Source organism: Lynx canadensis, chromosome B1 (genome assembly GCF_007474595.2).
Source record: "Lynx canadensis isolate LIC74 chromosome B1, mLynCan4.pri.v2, whole genome shotgun sequence".
Taxonomy (NCBI): Eukaryota; Metazoa; Chordata; class Mammalia; order Carnivora; family Felidae; genus Lynx; species Lynx canadensis.
In genome coordinates, this window is record NC_044306.2 from 101,775,641 (window position 1) to 101,800,238 (window position 24,598).

Below are 24,598 nucleotides of genomic sequence, written 5' to 3' on the forward strand. Positions count from 1 at the left end.
TGTTCAGCTGTAGAAAATATTGAAGCTAGGCTTTCCTAAAACATTAATTCTCTTTTCCCTTCAGAAGTCAAGCCCCTTTTCTAAATTATTTCTATTCAAAAGTCATATATGGGGCGCCTGGGTGGCGCAGTCGGTTAAGCGTCCGACTTCAGCCAGGTCACGATCTCGCGGTCTGTGAGTTCGAGCCCCGCGTCAGGCTCTGGGCTGATGGCTCAGAGCCTGGAGCCTGTTTCCGATTCTGTGTCTCCTTCTCTCTCTGCCCCTCCCCCGTTCATGCTCTGTCTCTCTCTGTCCCAAAAATAAATAAACGTTGAAAAAAAAATTAAAAAAAAAAAAAAAAGTCATATAGTGCCATGGACTGAAGGGGCATTTACAGTATCTTAAAACGGGTCAATAAACTATAGCTATAGGCTAAATCTGCCCAACCAACTGTTTTCTTATTTGATCACATATTCTCTATGGCTGCTTTTGCACAACAGCAGCAGAGATGAATAGTTGCGATAGAGACTATGGGACTAAAAAGAAAAGAAAAGAATTACTAACTAGGCTGGTGCAGAAAAAGTGTGCCAACCTCTACCTTAAAGCAATCTTCCTACCATGATGGTAATGACTAAACAGTTTGTTTTTCAATACTAAAATTGTCACAAAAATAATACATACATTTCCTTTTCAACTCCTTCAATAAAATCATTAAAATGCCCCATCATTTGTCCCTTCATATGATTTCTAAACTATAGACCAGCCTCTTGTGTAGCCAATTTACATTTTTTTAAGTTTATTTATTTATTTTGAGAGAGGGAGGGAGGGAGGGAGAGAGAGAGGATGTGAGCAGGGGAAGGGCAGAGAGAGAGTGAAAGAGACAATCCCAAGCAGGCTCTGTGCTGTCAGCACAGAGTCCGACATGGGGCTCAATCCCATGAACCATGAGATCATGACCTGAGCCAAAACCAAGAGTTGGATGCTCAACTGACTATGCCACCCAGGTGCCCCTCTAATTTACATTTCTAAATTTTTTCTAATGTACATTTTTAAATGTCACGTAGTTCCAAATGGTAGGCATCTGACTTTGTCTCTTAAAACTACCTCCCACACCCACGTAGTCAGTATTCATGCTTGGAAGAGACTTAAAAAAAGGTCTAAAGAAGGCTAGTCAAACACATACTACTCTGAACACAAGCATTACCTATGATAATTTTCATAGTGCTTGTAAAACACAAGCAAACTTTCACTTTAAAGACAACTACAATAAGAGACCTATGTATCCTACAACAACAAAAAATAAGACCCAATTTCTAATAAAATGCTGCAACAGACCATTTAAGTAGAGTCATACCTTAATCTATGGTATAGTATTCAGCCACAGTGCATGGACAAAACACAAAACAAAAAGTAATTTATAAAACTATACATGTGTTTCATTGTGTATTTCTTCTTTTGTGCTCTTTTCCCTAGCATTTCTGTTTAATATTAAGAGTTTAAAAATGTCAAAACTACGTTATATCTGAGGCAATTAAGTATAAATTAGGAAAATCTGCATACCAGGAAATAGGCACTTAATTTAGCAACTTGAAACACAGATTTACAAAACAGTGGTTAAAAGTATTTAGGGGCGCCTGGGTGGCTTAGTCGGTTGGGTGTCCGACTTCAGCTCAGGTCATGATTTTGTGGTTTATGAGTTGAGCCCCACGTCGGGCTCTGGGCTGACAGCTCAGAGCATGGAGCCTGCTTCAGATCCTGTGTCTCCCTTTCTCTCTATGCCCCTTCCCCGCTCATGCTCTGTCTCTCAAAAATGAATAAATGTTAATAAAATTAAATTTATAGTTCATAATAAATCTTCAATAAAATTAAAAAATAAATAAAGTAATAAGCAGTTATTGTTAGTTTCTCAAACACAAAGAAATATTCTTTAAATATTTAGATACATGAGAATCTTTATTCTCATGTGTATATGATATGATACAAACACACTTTTTGTCTCAAATCCTGACAGTATAAGAGGCAGCAGCAGTATAGTTCAAAGAGCACTGAATCAGAAGACATGAGTTCTAGTCTTGTTTAGACCACAAAGGAGTTATGTGCCTCTTCTCTTAACATCTAAGGGCTTCTGTTCTGAAGAATAAAAGTTGCAGTAGATGACTTCTACGAACTTTTTCAGCTACAAAATTTTATGATTTTATGACAATTTTAAAACTACCATAAATATCACATTAGAAAAATGCATAACCCTCATTGAGAATGTCATTTAGAGAAATGAAGTGCGCAAAAATTTCCTCTACAGTGCTTAGTGTCATGTATTCACTGAATTCACCTGAAATCTGGATATGCTGTAAAGGAGGCTCTTCAATTTTCTGACTGTTATTTTAAAATTTAGAATGCTGCTAAGCCTGGAACCTTCACTTTCAATGAAAGCTGGCTCAGAACTTCTTACTTTTTTCCCAAACCACTCCAAGTACCAATTCTGGACTATTAATTGCAATAACAGGTATACAAGAAAGTAGTTATTAATATCACAGATTCTCCAATACCTCACAGAAGATATTATTCCATCAGTCAGCTTTTAACTTGCACTTCATCTTTTTCATTTTTCTATGTATTTAATAAACTTTTTTATATTCTATTCATAAAACAATATCCAGAACATTTTTTATTTAACAGCAACGCTTTTATAAACCAGAACAGATCATCTTTCTCCCAAATAACAATACTATCTTTTTTCTATCTCTAAGATACAAACTTTTTTCATATTTAAAATGTCTGAGGTCAGAATGTCTCTTGGAGTTGTTGACTTCTCAGCACCATATCACAGTTTAAAGCTACATTTTCCTTGAGTACCTATGATAATAATTTGTCTTACAACTGAAGGCGTCTTAGATTGACAAAATGCCATAGTGTCTGCCATCCACAGAACACATTTTCTAATTTCCCAAGTGTTTCTGTGTCACCCACTAGAATGTAATTTCTGTTGGGACAGGATCCATTTCTATGTCTATTACTATATTTCTATCTATATGAAAATAATAATAATAGGTATTATTATTATATCTATGAAGAAATTATAAGAAACACTAAAGTTTTTTAAGCACTTACTAAAATGCTAGGCACTATGTCAAGCCCTTTACGTGTATTTCATTCTAACAACCTAAAATTTGTTACTACTACCATCTCCATTTTACAAATGAAGAAACAAAGGCATAGAGAGGTTAAGTAAATTGTCCTAGGCCCTGTTCACTGTTTTATCCCCAACATAAAGCCTGCTGCAGAATGAGCATTCAATCAATATTTACAGAACAAGTGAATGAATGAATGCCTGCAAAGGAATCTAACAATAGCTCAGTTAGACAAACAGGTCATTACTAAAGTAAGTCACAGAGAAAATGCACAATAAATACAAGTTTGAAAGGTTAGTTAACTACTTACACCTGGAATCCTGGAATCTATGGTATGGTAGTCGAGTCGAAAAGTGGCTCAGAGTATATCTGCTCTGCCCAGGCAATCAATGTCATCTAATGAGGAAGATTCAGGATCCCCTAACTAGATGGAATGTCTCAGACAGAGGAATTTCTTCTAGGCATCTCCCAGTTAGTCAGTGGCCATTGCCTCCATCAGAGGAGACTGGGCTAAGAGAATATAGTATATGGGGACTCACTTCTGAGGACCAGACTGCTGCCTCAGATAAGGCTGACTGATGATTTACTGCCCAGCTTGTTCTCTCCTCTCCACTACAACCTTGAAAAGGGTAAATTTTTAAGCTAGCTGGGAGGTGAGGCAGAGTAGTGGGGCCAATTGCCAAATGTAAAGTATCCTACCTTGCATTAATGCAGGGGCATTTCTGTGAGTTTTTTCTTTACCTATAAAACACTTAGAACAGTTTCTAGTACATAATATGCACTAAATGAATACTAGCTAATATCATTATTAGCCCTTCCCTACCTCAGTGCTTTACTGCCAGACATAATACCTATTTTCCAAAGTACTCTGCTACCTTAACAGCATTTTCAATTTTCCCAAATCTTATACAGATCACTAAAACACTTTGTAAAAGGAATCTTATAACATTTCCTCCAACTCACAGTATGAATTCAGAACATCCATAATTTAAATCGGCATACAGAAAAAGACATCAGGCTTATTTATTTTTCAAGTCTCAAAGAAACTTAAATGGGATAGGGAGGAGGAGAAACTAGTGGTTGTCATTAGATACCTGCATAAGCATGAAAAGTCTCTCATTCTACAAGCACAAATATTTCTAAAGCTAAGCAAACAATATACCTATGCTCTGTTTACAATGTGCTTGCTGGCGGCAAATCTCAGTTTCATAGCTAACTTGAGTAACTTCAAATAGTCAAAATAATTGATTTACCAAACAGGATAATAAGGACTAGCATATATCATCAATTCTCTGCTCAATTGGTTAAACATCTTAAGTTTAGAAATTAAAATCTTGATAAGAAGAAGTTTTTCATGCACTATCATTTCTGAACTAGTCATATGGGTTTGATCTGAATGTTATCACAGGAAACATAAAACTGTTGAACAAATGAAAGCAATAACTATTCTATATCACAATATTATGTAGAAATGCCTCCTAGTTTATGGAATTTTTAATTTTTCTATGTTTTCTATTTCTCTAACAATGCATAAAATTGGTTTAGTACCTTCGGAATTTTATACCGTTATCTATCAATAGCTGTTTATTTTAAAGTTCTAGAAACTGTACAATTCAAATAGCTGAAGAACAAAAACATACATGTGTAGGCTTTGTATGTTTTAGTTTTTTAGGTGCCAGCATTCTACTTAGATAAAACAATCACTTTGTAGGTAATGCTAGCCCATCACAAAATTTAGCAACAAAGACAAGAAAACAGGATAGCATTCTCTTTGAGATTCTTATGGCTATAAAACACAATCTATAAAAGTCTTAGTGCACTAAAGGTACAACCAAAAATCTCTACAGTGGACCATTAGTATTATGTTTACTTATCAGCCTCATTGCTGCTTTCTAAAATGTCAACAAATGTGACCAAAAATTTTTCTATACAAAGGAAACAGCATTGAATTTATTTGAATTTAGCTTGAACAAGCCACTGAGGGAGGGAGGTATAAATATACAACATGATGAGGGGCGCCTGGGTGGCGCAGTCGGTTAAGCGTCCGACTTCAGCCAGGTCACGATCTCGCAGTCCGTGAGTTCGAGCCCCGCGTCAGGCTCTGGGCTGATGGCTCGGAGCCTGGAGCCTGTTTCCGATTCTGTGTCTCCCTCTCTCTCTGCCCCTCCCCCGTTCATGCTCTGTCTCTCTCTGTCCCAAAAATAAACAAACGTTGAAAAAAAAAATTAAAAAAAAAAATTTTTAAAAAAAATATACAACATGATGAAGACTAGTAGGAGAAATTATATCTGGAGGCTGTAAATCATTAGCATCTCTTAATATATTTGCACCCAATCCCTACTGGGCCAAACTGCCTGCAAAAACAGGATTTTTCTATCAAATGCCTTGTCTGGTTTCTCACACCACTATATTTCAAAAGCATTTTATGAGAACTCTGCTACATACTCTACCTCCCATCTGGTTCATATTTAAACAATGTATCCTACCCTATTCCTTTTTTAGGCTCCAAAAAGGTCTGTGATGTCACAAATATGTGGCAGGTCATGCTACTTCAGCAAACTTCTCAGGCTTCTTTTTCTTCTCTTGTAGTTAAAGGTGAAATTGAGCTATTTGTAACCTTTTGTCGTATCTCATCTCAGAAGTTATAAAAGAATTCAAGTACTTCAACTCATAAAATAAAAAGACTGGTCGGTATTGCAGGATATTGAATGGGTAGAGTGAAGAGTAGGACAGACTACCTCTTATAATAGTCTCCTAATGACAGTTTATACTCATCTCATGAGGCAGCTCTCCTCAGGAAGGAAGAGAGCACCAATGCCTCTTATAGACTTTAATATTGGGGACCTACAAGGTGCCTTCTACCATCACTGTAATTATCATCAGCAGAACTTTTCTAATAAATATATACATCAGGAAGCTATGCACAAAGCACACACATTAACATTCTCTACATGAAGTACTTACAGCACAAAATCCTTAAAAGGACCTGTAAACATTTGTAGAGGAAAAAAATCATACTTGCAAATAGTGCACGTGCATGCATGCACCTATACATACACACACATACACGTACATACATCTGTATACATATATACACGTTATTTGAAATGATATAAATAATCTTTATTGCTTGAGATTCAGGAATAAAACTATTAACACTAATTTTTATTCTATTGTAACTATATTTTAGGAAACATGATCTAATCTAGAGAGTATTAAAATCTTTTATTATAATTGGCTTTACTGTATTGTATAATTATTTTTAATGGAGTGTTGCTTATAGTTTTTATCATACGTTTATAACAACCAAAATTCTGATAGGCAGTGCTGGGGGGGGGTCTCTGTAAACAGGGGTATCTGTAAATAATAAACTATGAAAATTAACTCAAATGCCCCAAATGGATATGAATGCTTAAAAAAAAAAAAAGGTATATGGGGGCACTGGCTGGTCAGTTGGTTAAGCGCCAGACTTCAGCTCAGGTCATGATCTTGTGGTCCGTGAGTTCAAGTCCCATGTCCAGCTCTGGGCTGACAGCTTGGAGCCTGGAGCCTGCTTTGGATTCTGTGTCTCCCTCACTCTCTGCCCCTCACCTGCTCATTGTCTCTCTCTCTCAAAATAAATAAACATTAAAAAACACTTCTAAAAAACGTATATGAAAGTATTATAAAATGAGAACATAAAATAGTTGGATATAAGAAAAAACTTACATGAATTAAAAATTATTTTATGGAGGCCAAATACATTGATAAATAAAATTTGTATAAGAAATACTATCTCCTCTACAATGTAATCACTGATATTTAATTGCAGTCCTATTAAATATTTCTTACCTGCCCCTTTCAACTGCTAAGGCATCAAGTTCATCAAAGAAAATAATGGAAGGAGCCACTGCTCTCGCTTTTCGGAAGATCTGGTGAAAAAAGTACCACGTTAACTAAAGATTAGCAAACTTCAGAAACTCTGCAGTTGGGTTTTAGTTTGAAAACTGTTAGGAACTAAATCTATTATGTACAAGTCAACCAGCCCAATCATAACCTTCAGCGGGTAACTTTACTTCTCTAAACTTCAATTTCCACATCTATAAAGTGGAGATAATGGTAAATGCTTGCCTCAGAAAATTATTTTAAGAATTGAATTAAAAAAAAAAAAAAGAATGCAAAGCATTTAGCACAGTGCCTGGAACATAGTAAGAGCTCAGTAAATGACAGCTATTATTAACTATCATAAACACATGTTTAAAAGAAAAGCCATAAACATGTAAAATCAGTTATAGCTTAGCATATAAAATACCCATAAACCCCAAAGCCACATTCCTTGCTCATTTCTCTGAAGACAGTATGGGAAAGTAATGATTGATGTAAAGCCAGGACAAGAAAAATGATCAAAACTTGGAAGAGCTAGAGCTGTGGGAGGGGGGGTGGGCTAAATGGGTAAGGGACATTAAGGAATCTACTCCCTGAAATCAATTGTTTCACTATATGCTAACTAATGTGGATGTAAATTTTAAAAATTAAAAAAATTAAAAAAAAAAAAACTTGAAAGAGCATAGACTGATTAGATCAGAAGTCAATCAGACTATCAACGTTAGAGACTGGCCAGACAGCCATGGGGGGGGGGGGGCAACATATGGAAATGGCCTAGAAAAAATCAGCACAGGCAGAAAGAAATCCAAAGGTGTGTTTCCTGTAACCTAGACCCCCATTTTCTGGTCACAAGGATCATGATCATAAAAATTCAAAACCGTTATCGTAACATTATTAATAAACATTTCCTTTTTTCCTACAACTGCCATTGTCTACATTTTAAAGAAATAAAAAAATAGGACAAAAGTAACTTAAAATTTTTTTCTCAGATGAAAAATGAAGTATTCTAATTTCTAATACTCTTGGGTTGGCACCCAGGTATTCACAAATGGAGACCATCCATTCCATTCCTGGAGACCATCCATTCCATTGCTGTTTGTGTGTTCTTGTCCTTGCTTAGCTTCTGAAAGAATACAGGCTGTCTGTGTGAGGCAGACTAACCTCTGCTTAGCAAGCCAAAACCTGTGGTCAAATTACTGTAGTTACCCAAGTCCAAGGGCCCTGATTTTGTATGAATTTACCAGTTGTGTAGCTTCCACGATATGAATGAGTAGCCTATCAATCAGGAGCTGGCTTGAGGCACCTGGGTGGCTCAGTTGTTTAAGATGACTCTTGATTTTGGCTCAGGTCATGATCTCACAGTTCGTGACATCAAGCCCCATGTCAGGCTCTGCAATAACAGTGTGGAGCCTACTTCGGATTCTCTCTGCCCCTCCCCTACTCTCTCTCAAGAAAAATAAATTAAAACAATCAAGCACTAACTGTAAATCTTAGAAGAGGGGGAATGCACTGTCTAAATCACTAGGCAAAGGTAAAACAATTAAAATGAGAGTAAAGTGAAATTTTTTTATACTAAGCTCATTTCATTTAAAGGACTACATAATTTAAAGGATTTAAATCTCATTCTGAGATCAAGCATTCCTTAAAAGTACAGATGTACTTTTTTTTCATTTTTAGTGAAATTCTGGCAGTTGTTACAATCTTTATTTGGTAAAACTAACGGCTGGTAATATGATGATGTTTAAAGACAAAAACAAAGTATTGTAGATTATCAAAACTGTAATTTTTAAAACATTTTTATTTATTTTTTAGAGAGAGAGAGAGAGACAGAGCACAAGTGGGGGAGGGGCAGAGAGCGAGGGAGACACAGAACCTGAAGCAGGCTCCAGGCTCTGAGTTGACAGCACACAGCCCGAAGCATGGCTCGAACTCATGAACCATGAGATCATAACCTGAGCTGAAGTTGGACAGTTAACCACTGAGCCACTCAGGTGCCCCTCAAAATTGTATTTTTAAATAATAAAATAATATTTGCCTAAAGAAAAAATACACCACTAGAATTTTGATTTGGAAATTTCAGAATCAGTAACCCAAAACAAAATGAAACCATACACAAAGACATAATCATCTTACCTCTCTAACAGCCCTTTCAGATTCACCAACGTATTTATTCATTAATTCAGGCCCCTGCATGAAAAGAGAACAACTGTTCAGTGTCCTTATAAAAATGCAACCATATATATGTCTTTCAATGAAAGAGAAAATGAATACGTAAAAGAGGAAAAAGGGAAAAAATAAAAATCTGCTCTTAATTAAGCTGGTTCCTTTATAGCATACTTATTTACATTGGGTGTTATTTATGCCTCAAATATTAAAGCCATTCTGTCCCAGAAACTAGACATCAGTACAAAGGAAAAGCTGTGGCTAAATAGTTTAACCTCTTCTTCATCTGTCTTTCATTCATTCATCAATGAATACTTTTTTTACTCTGTATCAGGCACAGTGCTAGGCACTGAAGATAGAACAGTCTAATATGGGAGACCAACAAACAGATACCATCCAAGTATTCCCAGGTCTAACCAGAGACTGGTTCCGAGTAGGTCTACATGTCATTTTGGAACCCAGTCCACTAGATCAATGGCACTCTGTGACAAGAAACAAAACCTCAGGGCTACTCTTCTTATGACTCCATGATAATTCCTAAGAATTGAATGGAAGTCATGTAATCCATGATATTATCTTACAGTCCCTGTGTGTTGCCTATACAAATGCCACTCTCAAGCTCTCTGCTCTCATTTGACTTGGCCATCTAGACACTGAAAATGCAGGGCCAAACATGCTCTTACCAGTTGATTCAAATGAGCATATTGAGAGAAAGTTTCCATAGCTGAGAAGGACATTTGGCATTATAGAACAAACTTCATACTAGTATCTGAAGGGAACAGTTGTGGTTCTCAGGACAACAGGGTTTTGTTTTTTTGTTTTTAATACCCCATGACTTCTTGTGATGTGAGGACTATGTACCATGAGAAAGTAGATAGTATGCAATAAAAAAAGAAGGCCCACTGTTTTTCATACAATATATGATATTTTACATATTTAAGAAAGAAAAAATGTTAACATTCAAAAATGTTAAATGTCATTGGGGAGTCAGTGGGTGAGGGACATGATTGTTCTGAAAGAAAAGCAGCAGAGGTAATACAGGGGAATTTTATTTGGAATGACTGATTAAATAAATAATTAAGGATGATAGTAGCCAGGCTTCTCACTATTAATAGAGGAGTTATAAACATATAAATAAAGAAAATAAGAATAAATTCTGCTATCTTGAACTGACATTGGAATTATCAGTATAATTTCAAGGTTTTCAATATACTTAGCTAAATAAATATAGATAAAAATGTGTGTGGGGTGTGGGGGGGTGTGTGGGGGTGTGTGTGTGTGTGTGTGTGTGTGTGTGTGTGTGTATTCCTGAGCTCTGTTCTGTGAGATAACCTGAGAACAGCCATACCCCAATAGCAATAAGCACAGCTGGCACCCAGAGCCCGGCTTTTAAATTTTAAAAACTTGGTTTCCAAATTCTCCACCAAAAGGCATCAGGGCGTCTTAAAGAAATGGCAGATTCCAAGGCTGGGAAAGGCAAAGTACAAAATGAGTCTGGAAATCTTACTGCAAGAAAGTGCTCAGAGAGACGTAAAACTGACAAAAGCACACAAATACCAGGCTAAAAGAGCCTACTGGCCAAAGTGATACAATAGAGACATCAACACAAATGTTGGTAAATGAATGCTGATCCACTGAATAGCACGGAAATTCATGAGCCGATGAAGATATAAATTAATATAAATAAATGAAATATTTGTTAAGGAACAAGATATACAGTCTCAATGTAACTATCCACAAAGTAACATGAACTTCATGGGGATAACAGTAATTTTACAGTGGAGAAGCTTGGCAGACACCATCATAATCAAAGTTAACGTTAGTAGTAATGGGACAATTTGAAATCAAGTATCATTTGATAGGATGCAATGAGAAGAACATAGCATTATTTCTATGAAAAATCTGAATCGAAGCATGAGTAAATATCAGAAAAATCCAAACTGAGAGATATTTTACATAATAACTGACCTGTAATGTTCAAAAATGTCAATGTCATGAAAGTAAAGGAAGGACTGAGAAACTGTTTTCAATTGAAGAAGACTTAAGAGACATGACAAATAAATATAACACATGATTATGGACCAGATCATTCTGTCATAAAAGACAGTTCAGGGACAAGTGATAAAACTTATACGGTAATAATGATGTTCTTTTTTAATTTGATGGTTTGCACTATGGCTATGCATTCAGGGTAATGGAGCATACAGCAGCAAATTAATCTCAAATGCTTTAAAGAAAAACAAAATTATTTGTGACTACTCCTGCAAACTTTCTATAAAGTTTAGAGAGTTCAAAAAAAAAAAAAAAGAAGAAGAAAAAAACCCCAACTTGATCCACAGACAGAAATATTTAAGTTTAAAAAGATTCAATATTCTTAGGCCCAGAAATAATAGAAATGATAAAATTAGCAGACCAGGTATTATAAATACAATAACTGCAGCAGTGAAAAATCAGTAAACTTGAAGACAGAGCAACTATTCAAACTGAAGCACAGAAACAAAAAAGACTGAATAAAAATGACTAAGGGAATCTGTATAACCATATAAAAAGATTTAAAACAAGTCTAATTGGAGATCAAGAAAAAAGCTTAAGGAGACAGACAAAAATATACACAAATTTGATAAAATCAATGAAACCACAGATCTAAAAGGTTCAACAAATCTCAAATATAATGGGGAAAAAAATTATACCAAGTACATCAAGTTATTGGAAACCAGCAATAAAGATAAAATCTTAAAGAGAAGTCAGAGAATATAAAGACACATTACAAATAAACAAAAGAATCACTACTGGCTTCTCATTCAAAACAATATAAGCCAGGTGATATCAGAGCAAAAGTACTGCAAAAAAAACAATTGTGAAGCTAGAATAGCATAGCCTTAAAAACTGCAGGCAATGGGTGGCTCGGTCGGTTAAGCGTCCGACTTCGGCTCAGGTCACAATCTCACAGTCCGTGAGTTCGAGCCCCACGTCGGGCTCTGTGCTGACAGCTCAGAGCCTGGAGCCTGTTTCAGATTCCGTGTCTCCCTCTCTCTCTGCCCCTCCCCTGTTCATGCTCTGTCTCTCTCTGTCTCAAAAATAAATAAATGTTAACAACAACAACAAAAAAAAAACTGCAGGCAAATAAAGGACTGTATCAGATAAACAAAAGCTGAAGGAAATTATCATCAGTAAATCTCCACTACAAGATTGTCAAAGGAAGTTCTTAAACCAGAGGGGAATGTGTATCAAATACAAAGAAATGAAGAATGTTGGAAATGTGGCTATGTGGCTAAATATAACATCCTCCTTTTCTCATTAATTTCTTGAAAAGACGATTGACCATTGTGGGGCACCTGGGTGGCTCAGTGGGTTAAATGTCTGACTCTTGATTTCGGCTCAGGTAACCATCTCAAAGTTCATGAGATCGAGCCCCACGTCAGGCTCTGTGCTGGCAGCATGGAGCCTGCTTGGGATTCTCTCTCCCTCTGACCCTCCCCTGGTTGTGCTGTCTCTCAAAATAAATAAATAAACATCTAAAAATAAAAGATAACTGACCATCTAAAGCAAAAGTAATAATATATTGTGGGATTTATACACATGCAGAGATAAACTATAGAACAAATATAACACAAAGGAAAGTAAATTTTAAGAATCTTACTATATATATAAAGTAGCATAGTATAATTCCAAGGTAGACTACAAACTAAGTCTATATATAGACTATAAGACTATAAACCTAGAGCAAGTATTTTTCTTAAAGTAAAACAAAGAAGTTTAGCTATTAAGAAAATAGGGGAGATAAGAGAGGATAACAGAATACATTTGACTAATCCAAAAGAAGACAGAAGGGACAATTGAACAAAAAATTATGGGTGTAAATATGCCTGATGAAAAAGGAGACAATCTTTAATACTGTTTTTGTATACTTACCTCCACAATGGGTGCTTCAAAAATACTGAAATATGGTAACAAACGAGTACATTAAAACATATGGAGATCAGGGTGGAATAGTCAAGGATAAGAATAAGAAAAGAATAGGAAGAGTATCTCAATGTTCAGGTGACCAAAACCAGCTGCCCCAAAGATACTGCCATTAGTCAGGTTCAGTTGAGTTATTTGATAGCATCAACACCGAAATCCTTAAGTAACGAGAGAGACAGTCCTATCTTTCTACCTGATTTTTTTTATTAATCGAGGATTATGCATGAGTAAATTTTATATAACATTAACAAAGTTAATTGGTTCCCTAAAAAACAAAACAAAAAAACCTCTCCTCTACTTATGTCTATTTTCCTCTTTAAAAATAATCTTTTCAAAATTATTTCAGAGTAACAGATCTAAAAAAATTAGTGTTTGAGGCTAATTAGGGGCAGATGTATTAAAAGCTTAAGTATGACATATTATAAAATATCATCTAACATATAAGGTATTTTTACTTCTATATCGCAGACTGAAATCCACCATAAACCAGGGAACATATAAACCATCTGTAAGCAAACACATTATTAAGAAAACTTGCTTGGGACAGTGCTTTTGATGACTAAATTTTATAATTGGTATACCGATTGTTTATACATTAGTACTTAAATTGTCTCCAAGCAATCACGTTTACACAATGAAGTTGTTTCTAAGCTTATTTCCCCAAAAATAGAACACGATTCACGATTCTAATCTTAACACTGATGACTGAAGTATCTTAATTTCTTAAATAATGCAGTCCCAAATAGATTTAACTTCAATGAAGACGATGAAATATTGGTTATGCTGAAGCAGAATGTTTTCACATTTTGAAGGACTTTGAAGAAACAGCAACAACTTAATACCAAATCATTTTATAAGCTTGTTTTTATACACAGGTTAGACTATGTGATAGGAACACAAAACTTACACTTACAGCCAGCAGGGAGGTAAATAAACTTGAAGGCATTTCTCAAGTATTGTGGAATTAAGAAAGACAACATATAAAGAGCCAGACAATAAATATTTTAGGCTCTGTGGGCTACATACGGCCTGTGTCACATTTTTCTTTTTCTTTTAACCTCTCATTAAAAATATAAAATTTATACTTAACTAAAGGGCTAGATTAAAACAAGCTGCTAGAGGGAGGGAGCCAAAACATAAGAGAGTCCTAAAAACTGAGAACAAACTGAGGGTTTATGGGGGGTGGGAGGGAGGGGTGGATGGGTGATGGGTATTGAGGGAGGCACCTGTTGGGATGAGCACTGGGTGTTGTATGGAAACCAATTTGACAATAAATTTCATAATAAAAAATAAAAAATAAAAATAAAAAAAATAAAAATAAAACAAGCTGCAGGCTGGATTTGCCCAAAGGCTGTGTAATTTGCTGACCTCTTATCTAGATTAATCTCACAATTTGAAATAGTTCATTTCTGTCAACAAGATTCAAAGTCATCAAAAATATCAATGACATGATTGGTGAGTAAAAACTTAAGACTCCAAAATTTTAGGAACACTGATCAAAACATTAAGGGAAGGGCACCTGGGTGGCTCAGTTGGTTGAGCGACTGACTTTGGCTCAGGTCATGATTTTGTGGTCTGTAGGTTTGGGCCCCACGTTGGGTTCTGTGCTGACAGCTCAGAGCCCCGGGCCTGCTTTGGATTCTGTGTCTCCCTCTCTCTCTCTCTCTCTGTCCCTCACCCACTTGCACTCTGTATCTCTCTCTCTCTCAAAAATGAATAAACATTAAAAAAAAAATTTTTCAAAAACAATTAAGGGAAAAAATTGATACTTAAAAGAAGGCAATTTCAAAATACCTAGTAACGTTTACGATGTTCAACAATAACCTCTATGTATATATACACCAGAGAAACCCTTGTACATATACCCAAGGAGACATATACAAGAATATTACAGAAGCACTTTTTGCAGCCAAAAAAAACCTCTAAACCTGAAATTCATTAATATAAAAATGGGTGAAACAGATAAAGAAGTATAAACTTCCAGTTATAAAATATAAATAAGTCATGGAAATAAAAACACAGCATAGGGAATAGTCGGTATTATAATAATGTATGACAGATGGTAACTACACTTACGATGAGCAATGAGTAATGTATAGAATTGTTGAAACAATATGCTGTATACTTACTTGAAATTAGTATAACATTGCATGCCAATTTTTTTTTATTATTATTCTCACATTAGCTAACATACAGTATAGTCTTAGCTTCAGTAGTAGATTCCAGTGATTCATCACTTACAACATGCAGTGCTCATCCCAACAGGTGCTCTCCTCAATTCCCATCACCTATTTTCCCCACCCCCATCAACCCTGTTTGTTCTCTGTATTTAAGAGTCTCTTATTGCCACGTAGTACTCCATTGTGTATATAAACCACAATTTCTTTATCCATTCATAAGTTGATGGACATTTAGGCTCTTTCCATAATTTGGCTATTGTTGAGAGTGCTGCTATAAACATTGGAGTACAAGTGCCCCTATGCATCAGTACTCCTGTATCCCTTGGGTAAATTCCTAGCAGTGCTACTGCTGGGTCATAGGGTAGGTCTATTTTTAATTTTTTGAGGAACCTCCAAACTGTTTTCCAGAGTGGCTGCACCAATTTGCATTCCCACCAACAGTGCAAGAGGGTTCCCGTTTCTCCACATCCTCTCCAGCATCTATAGTCTCCTGATTTGTTCATTTTGGCCACTCTGACCAGTGTGAGATGGTATCTCAGTGTGGTTTTGATTTGTATTTCCCTGATGATGAGCGATGTTGAGCATCTTTTCCTGTCTGTTTGCCATCTGGATGTCTTCTTTGGAAAAGTGTCTATTTATGTCTTCTGCCCATTTCTTCACTGGATTATTTGTTTTTTGGGTGTTGTGTTTGGTAAATTCCTTATAGATTTTGGATACTAACTCTTTATCGGATGTCATTTGCAAATATCTTCACCCATTCCATAGGTTCCCTTTTAGTTTTGTTGATTGTTTCCTTTGCTGTGCAGAAGCTTTTTACCTTGATGAAGTCCCAATAGTTTTTATTTCCCTTGCGTTCAAAGACATGTCAAGTAAGAAGTTGCTACAGCTGAGGTCAAAGAGGTTGCTGTTTTCTCCTGTAGGATTCTGATGGTTTCCTGTCTCACAATTAGGTCTTTCATCCCTTTTGAATTTATTTTTGTGTATTGTGTAAGAAAGAGGTCCAGTTTCAATCTTCTGCATGTTGCTGTCCAATTCTCTCAGCACCATTTGCTAAAGAGACCATCTTTCTTCTGTTAGATACTCTTTCCTGCTTTGTCGAAGATTAGTTGGCTCCATTGCATGCCAACTATACTTCAATTTAAAAAATGGGTAAATGAACTACAGTGTCCTCATAAAGTGGGACTATAAAAGTATAAATGAATGAAAAAAAAATTTTGTTAAAAAGGTGGGGGATGCCTGGGTGGCTCAGTCAGTTAGGCATCCAACTTCGGCTCAGGTCATGATCTCACAGCTTGTGAGTTCGAGACCCGCGTCAGGCTTTGTGCTTACAACTCAGAGCCTGGAGCCTGCTTCAGATTCTGTGTCTCCCTCTCTCTCTCACCCTCCCGCACTCATACTCTGTCTCTGTCTGTCTCTCTCTCAAGAATAAACATTTTAAAAAAAGTGTTTTTTTTTAAGTATAAATGAATGGCTAGACTAAGACACTTTGGAAGAAGGGAGACCAGCAAGGAAGCTGTTGTTATACAGCCAAAATGCACTACCTTATACATTTACAACCAAGAGTAAGAAAGTTCTTAATGTTTTGCCAAATTTTTAAAGGTCTTTTAACAGTTGTAATATTCTCCATTGATCATTTTTGCCTGGTTTCACCTCACACGATCATTTTTAGTCCTGCACTTCAGTGCAAAACAATGTCTGCCCTTTCATAATATACAAAGTCAAACAAATAAAGCAAGTGCTATTCATTTGCAATATGATAAATTATACTTTTACCCAAAGGAGACTGTAGACAAGGAGTTGAGAAAGTGAACAATAAAACAAGAACCAGGGCCCACTCAATAAAACAAACTTTATTTATTTTGGGGGGCAGATTTTTATTTTTTTATTTTAATAATTTATTGTCAAATTAGCAAACATACAGTGTATATACAGTGTAGTTTTGGCTTTGGAAGTAGATTCCCATGATTCATCACTTACATACAACAACTGGTGCTCATCCCAACAAGTCCCCTCCTCAATGCCCATCTCCCATCTTCCCCATCCCCCCCAATCCCTGACTGCCATCAACCTTCAGTTTGTTCTCTGTATTTAAGAGTCTCTTAGGCTTTGTCTCCCTTTCTGTTTTTATCTTATTATTCCTTCCGTTCCCCAATGGTCTTCTGTTAGATTTCTCAAATTCTACATATGAATGAAAACATATGATTTGAGACCTGTCTTTCTCTGACTGACTTATTTCACTTAGCATAATACCCTCCAGTTCTATCCACATTGCTGCAAATGGCAAAGATTTCATTCTTCTTCATTGCCAAGTAGTATTCCATTGTATATAAATACCACACCTTCTTAATCCATTTATCAGGTGTTGGACCTTTGGGCTCTTTCCATTATTTGCCTATTGTTGACAGTGCTGCTATAAACACTGGGGTACATATGTGCCTATGAATCAGCACTCCTGTATCCTTCAGATAATTAGGAAAATGGGTCTTTTTTGGAGAGGGGATAGAGTGAGGAAAGGGTGAGAAATTTTTATGCAGAATGTTACTTCATTTAGGGTAACTAATTAGGCAAGTGTGGCATGATAAGAATCAGAAAGGAAATTGCTGGTGTCACTGTTGTTTTTAGTGTAATGATTATCATGTCTGCATTATTGTTATTGTTCTTACAGCAACTCTCCATAAAAGTCAAGGGCATGAAATAAGATAGTCATCCAGTGAAGATGTATCTTTAAATTCAGGCAATATAGACACTGCATATATGCTGCTTTCTAATTATCTGGTTTAACTGAAGGAAAGCAGCTAGAGAATCTGAAAAAATGATTAATGTTTTCCACAGATTATGGTTCTAAAAAGGATGACCTGAACTTCAGGTTTTGAAAAGTATAAGATTATGATCTCTAAGAATACAATATCAATATCCAGCTACTGAAAATGGAAAGATTAATGTTTTAAATATCTGATGTACAGGCAAACAGACTTGATATTATGTTGAAAATGTGAACATATGGCATTTGACCTCAATCAGTAAAGGGGCATTACCCTACTACATAGAGATAAGCTACAGGAAACCTATGAATAAGAAACAATGTGTGTTTTTTTCTACAAAACAAAAGAGGAAAAAACAACAACCAGATTTGAAAGTATAACCTAAGAATTTGTACTGTAAAGAAAATGAGTTGGAATAATTCAAGCATTATAAAGTCATAGCAGTAATAAAAATGACTTCTGAGGGCCCCTACAGAACATATGATTTTGCATAGAATAACACACTGATGAATCATACCTAGATAACTGGCCTGTAAAATGCAACCCAGTAGCTGCACTGATATATCACATAGGTCTAGAATTCTATAAAGTTTGAGCTTAAAGCTCAAACTGCCAAAAATTACTATATTCTGGTACAAAGAGTTGCAAAAGATTAAATTCCATTTCAAAGACATATACATTTTGTTCTTACAGAAAACTTAAGGAATCATAAGCTATGACGCTATATGTTTTTTTCCATTTGAAGCCAAATATATATCCATATCTTAAAATCAGAAGAAAGTAGCAACTACTGTTAACTAATTTCATGAAATCTTGCTAAATGCTTGATATGTATTATCCCCCAATGCTTACAGGAGTCCTCTGAGGTAAATACTCTTTATTAGTAGAACTCTACAGAAAAAAATATATAAAGTTTAAGTAATCTGCACAGTTACACAGCTTAATAAACAGCAGAACTGGTGTACAAGTCTCTTAACAATTACACCTGACAATTAGAGAAAATGCCCTAAAAGTTTAGCAACCAACAAGAACAAAGGATAAGCCACAGATTGGAATATAAGCATTGTGAGAACTACTCAGAATGTTGTTAGTGGAAGGGCTTTAAGAGTTATTTAGTCTAACTTACCTCACTGAAAACCAGAGGAAAACAAAGCACAAAGAAGGATATGTCAAAAGCCCTAGAAAAAGTTAAATGGCAGAAATGATAATAAAAATGCAGGATTTTGGTTCCCAGACCATTCTTTCTAAAAACTATAATGTCCTCTATTTTCTCCAAGCCCTTTTATTTATTTTTTTAAATGTTTATTTATTTATTTTTGAGAGAGAGAGAGAGAGGGAGACCACAAGTGGGGGACAGACAAAGAGAGAGAGAGGGAGACACAGAATCTGAAGCAGGCTCCAGGTTCCAAACTATCAGCTCAAGAGCCCGAGAAGAGGAAGGAAGAGAAGAAAACACCCCCTCCAGTTCCAAAGAAGCCAGCTAAATCCAAGCCGGCAGTGAGCCACAAGACCTCCGATGTCGGGGACAAGCAGCATCAGGAGGCCCGCAAGAGACTCCTGGCAAGCCAAGCGGGCAGCTTCCGTGTGGCAGAACTCAGCCACAGAGAGTGCGGACAGCATCAAGATTTACGTCCCTGAGGCCCAGACCTGACTCTGAGACCAGGAACCGGGAAGCAAATAATTTTAAGTCATTAAAAACAACAACAACAACAACAACAACAACAACACACACACACACACACACACACATACACACACACACACACTAACCAGGAACCGTGAAATCATGACCTGAGCTGAAGTCAGATGCTCAACCGACTGAGCCACCCAGGTGCCCCTCCAAGCCCTTTTAAAAATAAAACATTTTTAAAAAAGGAAACATGCCCTTAAAGATTTTACGTGGTACCAGCAATTCAGATTCAAAGGTATCTGTGAGAGCAGAACAAGCAGCAAGTGCAAAGTGTTAATTCTCAATAAATAGCTGCTAACATGGGTTATTTGAAAATAAGAATGTTATTGATATCCATTATAAACAAGAGAACATTTACATCAACATATAAGGGTTAGAGATGTATAGCATGGTCTATGAGTCCCACATTTGCTCATAAGTTTTTTTGTAACTCTTTAAAATACATAATACATAAATGCATAGAATAGATGGGGTTGACGGGACTAGATACGGTAATTTCTTTTTCAATTTTACTTACCAAATAACTGTGCTTTGTTAGTGCTGCCACATTTCACCTGCCTAGACAATTTGCTTCACTCACAAGGGTGATCAAGAAAAACTACCAAAAATAAAAAAGTACCATAAATAGTCTTATTTTGGAGTAGTGTTATTTTTCATGTTTCCATGATTAAGATTTCAAGTGCTCAAGTTTACTAAACAAATATAACATAAATACATATAAAGATATTTGTCCAGCTATGCTATTAATCCAGTGAAAACTAAATCTGACTTATCTTTTACTGTTTCATGATTCTATATCATATCAAGTCACAAACTCAAATATAATATTTATACTTCATGCTCTTGCAATTTTGCCCCTTTAATCAGTACTGGGTTTTTTACAGTCTTCCCAAGGGCTTTTTAAATGTGTCTGACACTTGCCTGTTGCTTTTGGCTATTACAATTCAAACCAAGCTTTTATAAGTTCTAAAATGTCTAGGGAAGGCAAGTTAACCTAAGTGTTAACTATGGTTAAATGTTATGGAATATGCTCATAAAAACCCAAACTCACATGAGATAGAATTACATATATGTAATAAGAGTAAAGGATCTTGAAAATTAATAAAAAGTACAGCATCAGCACATACAGAAGGCCATTTCGGGAAAGCACTTCAAAGGGTTTGAAAACAGGCATCAAGTACTAGGCAAGAAATGCCTTGGGCAAGTAAAAACCCTAAAAAGGGAGAGGGGCTAGCAGACAAGGGAACAGAATTCAAGCTGTTCCTCTCAAAAAAATATAACACAAACCTTCCCCACAATTTATTCACTCAGGAAACAAAAATGACACATTTCAGAATTTACACAGCGGCACCATGCTGACTACAATTCAGCTGGCTACAACGTGTGAATGTATATACATGCCCACAAAAACCCTTTATATGACTGCTGACCACTCTAGTCATTCTCCATCTCCTTTACTAAACACGGAATTGCAAACACTGGCTCTCACCTTGCATGCTTTCATCTCTGGAAATGACCTTTCTCTTGAGTTACAAACCCATATTTACAAAGGCCTTTTGGACATATGTGCCATATTGTTCTAACGGCATTTCAAAGTCCACATGGCTAAATCCCAGTCTGGTATCTGCTCTCCCACATCTAATCTGCTTCTCTTCCTCATTGCTAACTTTTTGAAGCTAGGATATTTCCATCTGTTAGTCACTTAAAGTAAAAATTTTAATCACCTTTGACTTCTCTCTTTCTTTCTCATTTCTCACATATGATTAATCATCAAGATTCTAAATATTACCCATTTCATTATATCACATGTTTAGTCAAATGTCTCTTTCACTAAATTATGAGTTGACAGACAGCAGAGCCCATCTACTGCATCTTTGTTTACATCTGTACATGTACAGAAACACAGAACACAGAACACACAGAATTATAATCATCTGAATTACACCACTTAATAATCTGAATTACACAACTATGTGTGTAAAACATTTACAAATAATTTTTAAAATATTATAGACACAAAATTGTTATATTTCAACTTCAATTAAATTTCATTCAAAAGAGAATTAAAAGGAGGAAAACATGACTAATTTCTCTCAGCTGGAATCCATGAATAAAAAATTAAACCAACCCAATAATAAAATTTTCTATTATGAAGTAAACTTCTTAGAAGTCTGAGAGTATTCTTCTCTTTTTTAAATCTAAGTCTTCTTAGATTCAAAATGCTAAAAGTTTTGTTATTATAGTTCATATTATTGTAATTTTTTGCTTTTAGCCAAATGTTATACAATATTTTCGCATCAAGGCATCTTCTTTTACATAGCGGCTTTACTGACTGATATAAGCCCAAAATTTATTAAGATTCAGTTTAACATATGATGCTTTAACTTTAACATGTCAGCTTAGTGTACAAATAATGCCATATTTAAGTAAATCCAATCTAACTTCTACATAATTTTGCGATACTGACAATAGCACATTATTCTATTTGTTCTAACACTTGATTACTATTAGTCACTCCCTAATAGCCATTCAAACAGTGATAAAATTAAGTATATATCTTTATTTAATAATGATGCAAATAACTGCCAATTTAAGCATATGGGGCATATAAGAACACTACTTGGACAAAAGCTGAGGGAATTATTGAAGTTAAAAAAAAAAAAAAACCTAAAGGAAATTAAATAGAATCTCAAAAGGTATCAGAATCTAGATGAGCCCAAATAAACCTACAGAAGGAGAATAAAGAGTTAGGGTCCAAAAAGGCATGAATCTGGACATGGCTCCTGGTGAGACTCTAAATTAGAAGCTATATCTAAGGTGAAAGAAAAAATAACCCAAACACTCAAAGAAAGTATTCTTTATAATGTTGGGGTGTGGGTCTGGGGCCAGAACCAACATACTCCTTTATAGGCTTCAACTGAGAAATGCAGTGAAATAGGCAAGCTCAGGGAAGTCCCAAACCCAGATTCCCCAGCCAATTTCCTCTCAGGGCTTTATTTTCCCAGGAACTTTCCATTATCACTATGAACAGGGGGATGACGAATAGGAAAGAAGGTCTCCCCCAAAGCCCTTACCCTAGGACCTGGCAACCTCCCCCATGATTTTTCTCCTTCCATATATTCCACTCTTTCTGTATAATGCAGTACACAGAACTATAAGCCAGTCTTTTTAACTTCAGTTATATTCATTAAATGTCTGTAATGTGTCTGTGATTCTGACCATAAAACTCTTTATTTAATTAATAGACCTTTTCTGGTAAAGTTTAGGATTTACAGAACAATTAAGATAGTACTGAGTTCCTACATACACCACCCCATAATCCCCCACTGCACACTTAGTTTCCCTTATTATTAATATCATATAATAGTACAGTACATTTGTTATAACCAGTTAATAATAATATATCAATAATAGTTCACTAAAGTCCATAGTTTATTCAGATTTCCTTAGTTTTTATCTAATGTCCTGTTTCTGCTCTAGGATCTCATCCAGAAAACCACCATAACATTATATTTAGCTATCATGTCTCCTCGGGCTCCTCTTTGCTGTGAGTTTCCCAGACTTTCCTTACTTTTGATGGCCTTGACAGTTTCAGGAGTACTGATCAGATATTTTATAGAACATCTTTCAATTTGGTTTTGCCTGTTTTTCTCAGACACAGATTATGAGTGTTTGGGAGAAAGACCACAGAAATAAAGTGCCATTCTTGTCACACTATCAACATGACTAATCACCTGGCTGAGGTAGCATTTGTCAGGGGTCTCCACTATCAAGTAGCTCTTCCCTACCCCCTTTTCTATATTGAACCCTTTAATATAGAAGTCATAAGTATCTATAGTCCACACATAAGGAATTGAGTTGTTATGCCCTCCAAAGTTTCTTCACTTACTTCTTAATATCCTAATCCTCTCAAAGAGCGTATACAGATAAAACAAACAAAACTGAGACCAAGAGAACTTATTTAAGGCTACAGAACTAAAAAGTGCAAGGGTTAGGAATCAAACAAAACTGAGTCCTAGCTTAGTGCTCTTTTCATTGTAATACAATTTCAAGAGCACAAATTATATAGTAATATGTAAATTTCAAACTCCACATTATTCAACCACTAGTCTCCTCCCATATACTTCTTTTATTTTTTCTTTTTCTAAGTATGCTCCATGCCTAATGTGGGGCTCAAACTCATGATCCTAAAATTAAGAGTCACATGCTCTATCAACTTCTATTTTATTCATCAGGTTCCTGTTTCTCTGGCAGTGATTACTCTTTCTTATTAATTTAACTAACTTCTACTCTAAAGCCATGTTATTTTTCTCAGTTTTCTTTGTCCTGCAGAAACAAATTTTTTTGAACTATGTCCCAGAAACATCTTTACACTTCTGTGAACCTACCCTATAGAAACTGCCTGAACTACCTTTGCCAGTAACATGATGTAATTAATGAAAAAAGCACTAGACACTAAATTAAAAAAAAAAAAAAAAAGTAAAATGGAAGGTTGTATAATATAGTGGGTCAAGCTTAGACTCTGCAGTCAGAAAGTCCTCTGATCAAATTTCAGTACCATCACTACAACTCTGACCTTGGAAAAGGCATTTCACTTTCTTAAACATTATTATACTTATTTGTAATCCTGGAAACTAATCTTAAAGCATTCAGTATATAAAAGAGGTGTATCTATGCAGTCTTCCACACAGTATCTGCAAAAGAGAAACTCTATGATTTCTAAACCAGCCCACATAATTTAAAAGTAAAAGCTGAAAGATAAACTTGGAACTTACCAAACTGATTATTTTGTACCTTTGATAATAGAATAGTAGGGGATCAAGTTACATAAAAAATAGTTAAGTACTTTGAATTGTGCATGCTTTAAAT

General features: G+C 35.6%; 1 protein-coding gene across 1 annotated transcript in view; it reads right to left on the bottom strand.

Annotated features, from left to right (window-relative positions):
• The window catches only part of SPATA5 (spermatogenesis associated 5), a 370,207-nt gene that overhangs the window by 264,528 nt on the left and 81,081 nt on the right, over positions 1-24,598 (bottom strand). Inside the window, exons 12-13 of the mRNA XM_030313115.1 lie at positions 9,105-9,158; positions 6,939-7,018 (exon numbers count right to left, since the gene is read on the bottom strand). Of these exons, the coding sequence (XP_030168975.1) occupies positions 6,939-7,018; positions 9,105-9,158 (134 nt within the window). The remainder of the gene's footprint in view (positions 1-6,938; positions 7,019-9,104; positions 9,159-24,598) is intronic.